Raw genomic sequence first — 6235 nt, forward strand, 5'->3', positions numbered from 1 at the left:
ATAAACTGGATTAATTTATTAAATAATTTGTAGTCTTCATTACTGTGCCTTCATTATTTTACTTTAAAAAAAGAAGGTAATGTTGTTAACATTTGAGACTTCTGATAAAGTAGGTAGTGTAAGAACCTAGCTTCCATTTACGCTGGGCTGAAATTACAATGAATAAAATAAAACTTATGCTGTCGCTTCAGCACATTGTATTCTGGAAGTAACTGTAGTTTGGATAACAGGGGACTGCTGCCCTTTTAAGATCACTAATCTTAAAAGTGATGTTAAAAGCTATAGTGAAGAAAGTGGTTTGGACTCTCAAAAAAATTAAGATTTTGAGAAAAAACTTATGTGTGAGAAATTACTGTCAAGAAGCCTCCTTCAAGGTAGCTAATACTCTTTGCAAGATTTTTAATAATATGGTGTACATGTCCAGAGAAAGACAACTTAAGTTTCAAATACAGGAATCACCAGCCTATGCATTGCTGGCAAGATGTCCAGCATTTTGATTGCTCATGAATCCAAAAGCATGTCTGCCTTTTAAATCCACACCACTGGATTCTGCTTGCTGAAAAACACCCTGTGCACGAAGTTCAGGGGTTCAGGTATACAGACTTTATTGCATTAAAATGAACAAATTCCATCACAATAAGTCAGACTCTTTCTGTTTGCTTCAAACTATCCAGGTTTCACAATGGGCTCCATGAGTGCAGCAAATGCAGAATTTTGTTTTGATGTATTCAAAGAGCTGACAGTTCACCATGCCAACGACAACATCATCTTTTCCTCCCTGAGTTTGATTTCAACTCTGTCCATGGTGTATCTGGGAGCAAGAGGTAACACTCAGTCTCAGATGGAGAAGGTGAGTTACTTAACGCACTTTTACGTTAAGAAGCCAAAGTCACAAAATGGAGAAATGAATGAAGAGTTATATATAGAAAATAATAATAATAAAAAAGTGTATTTTCACTATAACAAGAAGTTGGCTTTAATATTAAAAAAAATATCTCAAGGACAATAGCAAAATAGACTACCAGTCAGTACATTTTATTATATGATTCTTTTTCTAAATTCTCACAACTTTCAGATAATGTAATCAGATTTCTTTAATATATAAAAATGATATATCTCAAGAAGAGAGGAAGACAGAATATTATTAGCAGTACAGAATTTGTAACTCAATTAATTTGTAGACATTAACTATAGAAAATACCATCTAAGCAAAGAGTGGTATTTACAGTTTCCAAGAAGACCACAGAGGGCATAGACCAGTTGTAAGCTCACTTGTAAATTTTTGGTTAATCTGTGTCCTCAATTAGCACCTTTTTTTTTCTGAGCCAATAGTTTTACCTCAAGTATCCTGTGTGAATCTCAAAGTCACATTATTTTTGGTCGTGCTTGTAATTTCTACTACTGGTGTTTTCTCTTGCAGGTTCTTCACTTTGATAATGCTACAGGAGATAGAGACACTACTGACTCCCAGGTAGAGAAATGATTTAATCTTTCTTTCTGTCTTATTTTCTCCTTAGAACAAAACTAGAACTGTTCCACCTCTCCTTCTGGCAGTTTCAGATCCTGACAAAAACTCTGGTAATGTCCTCAAACCAAGGGGGTGTGTCGAGAGAGGGAAGAAGGGTGTGATTCACCTGTTTTTTAACAAATGGAGAAGGACAGCAGGTTGCTCATCTTTCATCAGAACACGGGGTACAATGCTATGGGCACCAGAGGGCCTTACTGGGCAAGTGCTGCTGGAGGATGGCATGTGAAAGGGACTCATCACCTGGAGCCAGGGTACAGCAGTTAGATTTGTAGTTGAGAGACTCCAAAGCAGGGCAGGAAGATGCTGGGCAGAGAAGAGCCCAGAAGTCTCAGTGACAGGAGCACAACAGCATCTTATAAAAAGCACATTTCAGGGGTCTTGTCTTGACAAGGATGAACTTACCAGTTCAATGCACCATCACCCCAGCACCAGCTGTTCCAAAGGTGACAGCCCTATGTTTGTGGGGGAGGACTTCCCTGTAGCATGACTCTTAACTGATAAGGATGATATTTTAGGATCTTACTTCCTTATGCAATCTGTCTTCTCATTTTCATGTCATCACCTCAGTGTGGCCCTTCTGAACAAATCCACAGTACACTGAAGGATCTTCTCTTAGACATCACCAGGCAAAATGCTACGTACTCACTCAGGATTGCTGACAGAATCTATATTGACAAAACATACCCTGTTCTTCAGGTGAGTTACATCGTGTACTGACTTCCATGAGATTTCCTGTAAAAGCCCCTGTGGCTCTACCCTAGAGATGCACCACCAACAATAGCCTGTTGTCTGTCAGTGAAGAGGTGGTTGTGAGCCATGAGAGGAACTGGCACAAGAAGGAGTTTGGACCTTTCTGTGGCTTTTAGGTGGCTGTTGGGTGGCAGTCAGGCAAAGGTATAATGGCATAAAATAAGCTCATGTTACAAGTCACAGAGATCAGTCAAGATTGCTGTTTGTTTGCTAGAAAAGGGGCTTTTAGTGAAAAATGTAACTTTTAAGGGCAATTTAATACATTTTATGACTTGAAATAATGAAGACTAAAATTGTCAAATTTGGATTTCTTTCAATGCCAAATATCAAATCTTCCCAGTGAAAGGAAGTTTTATTTTTGAAATCTAAAAATGTAAGAACATAGTATTGAAAATAAAAAGACAAAAAGAGGAGACAAACATTGTCTGTCCTTGAAAATGTTTGTTAAACTGAGACTGGTTTGGTAAAATAAAGAAATTATTTCAAAATTGTGGCTTAAGGCCCTATCTCATCAAAAAGTGCCAGACCTATATATGTGAAGCAGTCTTTGTTGTACAGCTTTAAGATTTCAGTTACAGGGAGACAGCTGTTGACTGTTCAGTGTCTGACATGTTTAATGACTAACATGTTCAAACACAGGAGTAAACATTCAACGTCCTTTTAACCATTCTACTTTATGTCACAGTCTTGCTTTACACATTCATATAATTCCAAGTTGTCATGAGTCTGACAACTGCAATCTTTCTGCTTATAGGAATATTTAAAGTGTGCAAAGAAATTCTACAAAGCAGAGCTGGAAGAAGTTAACTTCAAAACAGCTGCAGAGGAAGCAAGACAGCTCATTAACTCCTGGGTGGAGAAAGAGACAAATGGTAAGGACTGAAAAATGGGTAGCAGGTATTTTCTCCCACCTACCATAAACTATATCCCTGTCTTCCACTCCTCATAATGTCTAGAAAAAGTGGGTCAAACAAGAGCAGATTGCTTATTGCTATGAAAACAAAACCCCACAAAGCAGGACCCCTCACCCTCATCCCTACATTGCAGAGGTTGGTGCATATCAGAGAAGGTGTATCTTACCACTCCCTTCTCTGTCTCTATTAAAGGACGGATTCAAGATTTGATTATGCCAGACTCTGTTGATCTCGATACTGCACTGGTCTTTGTGAATGCCATTTACTTCAAAGGGATATGGAAGACCGCGTTTAGAGAAGAAGACACTCAGGAAGTGCCCTTCAATGTGACAGAGGTAGGAGGGCATAGACACAGCTGTTGGCTCACACAGCCAGCAGTCTGGGTGTTACAAATACAACCTATTGCTGTCACAGGTTGGGTGATTTAGTTGGGCACCTGGCCTAAAGCCAAGTGCTTGGCCTAAAGCCAAGTGGTGTTTGCAAGAGCTGTGTCTGACCAGGATTCCAGGGCACACAAGTAAGCAAGAGAGGTAAAGGGAGACACAGCTGTTCGTCGAAGGCAACATACTTGAAGATCCAACTCTGTCCCTTTCAAAGGGCTTGTACATTTGACTGACCAAAAAAAAAATTGCTCCCCAGTCACATCATCTCACATTTCTGTTTTTGCAGCAAGACAGCAGACTTGTGCAAATGATGTGTCAGAACAGTACCTTCAAAGTGGGAAGAGTTGCTGCAGACAGAATTAAGGTCCTGGAGCTTCCATATGCCAGTGGAGAGCTGAGCCTGTTGGTGATGTTGCCTGATGACATCTCTGGCCTGGAACAGGTATGACCCTGGCAGGGGAAGCAGAAGTGGGGCTTGGCTGCTGTCAGTCTTCTTGATGTCCCAGTTGTCCCAGCTGTGCTGGGCTGGCAGGGGAGCAGAAAAGCCACCCAGGAGCTACCAGGTGCTCAGGTAGAGACCTGAGAGAGCCCTGAATTAAATTTTATAAGATGAAAGAAAGGCAGTGTAGTGCTGCTGTAGTCCTGTAGAAGGGGATGTTGCCATATGCCTCAGTCACCATCACGGATCAGTAACTGACACGATGCCGGATTTTTATCACTTTGAGTGATTTCAAAGGTTTACTGAAGAAAAAAAGTTTATCCTAGGGGAAATAAAAAGTGGAAGTGATGAGGAAAGCATTTCAAGAGGTGACTAAAAGAAAAATGAGAAATGTAGCACGAGAGGAATGACATTGAGGAAAGGTATCAATAAAATATGTCCCAAGAGGAACTGTTTTAGGGCCAATTTGATATGATGTTTTCAAAAATTGTATTTTTACAAAAAAAAATACTTGAACTGACGAAAAATTTTTGGATTACAAAGTTTTGAGGAAATTCCTCAAGACAGATGAAATACAGTCCGTAGTCAGGAGGAAGCATACAGGATGAATAAATGTATTTAAGATTAAGTATCGGTTCTACTGTGTACACAAAGTAAATGTGAAAAAACATAACACATGGCATAAACACATTTGTTAAGGCCACTGAACTTTTGTATCAGACATTTCATTCCCTGCCTTTCTTTACAGCTCGAGAACAAACTCAGCTATGAAAGACTCATGAAGTGGACCAGTCCCAGTGTGATGGAGAAGAAGAGGGTGAAAGTGTACCTCCCACGCATGAAGATTGAGAAAAAATATAACCTCACATCTGTCCTAACAGCCCTGGGTATGACCGACCTGTTCAGCCCCTTGGCCAATCTCTCTGGCATCTCTTCAGCAGAGGGCCTGAAGATATCTGAGGCCATCCATGAGGCGTACATGGAAGTCACTGAGGAGGGCACTGAGGAGACTGGCTCAGCTGTTGTGACAGGAGATATCCAACAATCCCCTGAGTTTGAAGAGTTTAGAGCTGACCACCCATTCCTTTTCTTGATCAGACACAACCCAAGTGACATGATCCTTTTCTTTGGTAGATATTGTTCTCCCTAAAGAGTAAAAAAGCTGGAAATAGTGATTGCCTTTCCCTCAGAAACAGACTCCCTTTACTTTAGTATTGTAGTATAATCTCAACTCTTCACTACTTTCTCTAGGGGGAAAGCCTTCAATATCTATTGAGATATTCTGGAAGAAGCATGTGACTTTTCAGGTCTTTAGGTGTTGGTATTTCTGCTTACACAAGTTGCACTCAGGATTTATATCCAGGATTAAGTGAGAATTTTGTGAGGTATCTTAGAAGTATTTCTGATCATCTTTGAATAACTTGAGAGACAGGGCCAGTGTTTTGACTTCTGTGAAAAAGTCTGACACTGATATTGAGAATCTGGTTTTCCTATAGGAGTTCTCAGAAATAAACATAGCTTTCAGAATAATCCTGTTCCTTTCTCTTGAACTTGTTGAAGTGATGCCTGGACAACTTGCAGATGAAATTCTTAACTTCAGCAAAGCATTCTTCTTCCAGGAAGAAATTTGTGCTAACTTGTGCTGTATGTACTGTAAAGCTAGGTGTCTTGTTCTGAGGGATTATACAGAAAGTTTACCACTTTTTCCTAAATCACCAAATCCAAATACAATATCTTCCTGACTTATATAATTTCCCATCTTCATTCCTGTAACATGTCATTGATTTTGTGAATGTTAATTCATGGTCCTTCTATTTATTCTAATAAAAGCATTGCAAACCAAATATGCCTCCACCTGTTCTGGGTTACTACATACCATAACCAAAATATATGATATACTGGGTCACAATTGTTGACAGAAGTGGTTTAGACAAGGATTTAGATCCTATTTGCAAAACTAGAATGTACCAATATATGAAGTCAATAAAGAGATTAACATATTTCTTCTAAAATTTTGAGCTTAAGCAGGTAAACCCTACAGCCCATACTCTTACCCTAAGCTTATCTCAATATGACATATCAAATAACTCAATTTTTTGAATCTGCTGTTGTATTTCCAGAGTTTTAAAAGATTTCCTCTAATTCCCATCAGTAAATATACTGGGGTGATGCTTAAGAAATATATCTTCAAAAACATGAGAAGAGTCTTTTTCTTAGAAGG

At 39.2% G+C, this 6235-nt stretch overlaps 1 protein-coding gene across 1 annotated transcript; it reads left to right on the top strand.

Annotated features, from left to right (window-relative positions):
• Nucleotides 1–682: 682 nt before the first annotated feature.
• LOC126646394 (ovalbumin-related protein Y-like) lies at nt 683–5164 on the top strand. Its single transcript, XM_050327734.1, has 7 exons — nt 683–850; nt 1421–1471; nt 2096–2224; nt 3033–3150; nt 3385–3527; nt 3862–4017; nt 4763–5164. Exons 1-7 carry the CDS (start codon nt 683–685, stop codon nt 5162–5164), a joined length of 1167 nt encoding a protein of 388 aa, XP_050183691.1.
• The last annotated feature ends 1071 nt before the right edge of the window (nt 5165–6235 follow it).

This window comes from Myiozetetes cayanensis, unplaced genomic scaffold, assembly GCF_022539395.1.
Source record: "Myiozetetes cayanensis isolate MyiCay16 unplaced genomic scaffold, myiCay2020 scf1, whole genome shotgun sequence".
NCBI classification, from domain to species: Eukaryota; Metazoa; Chordata; class Aves; order Passeriformes; family Tyrannidae; genus Myiozetetes; species Myiozetetes cayanensis.

Bases quoted from the DNA above. Each gene is read 5' to 3' on its own strand.
- LOC126646394 (XM_050327734.1), top strand. From the start codon at position 683: ATGGGCTCCATGAGTGCAGCAAATGCAGAATTTTGTTTTGATGTATTC. The intron at 1,472-2,095 runs GTAGAGAAATGA...TCATCACCTCAG, and splicing joins GAGACACTACTGACTCCCAG to TGTGGCCCTTCTGAACAAAT. The intron at 4,018-4,762 runs GTATGACCCTGG...CTTTCTTTACAG, and splicing joins ACATCTCTGGCCTGGAACAG to CTCGAGAACAAACTCAGCTA.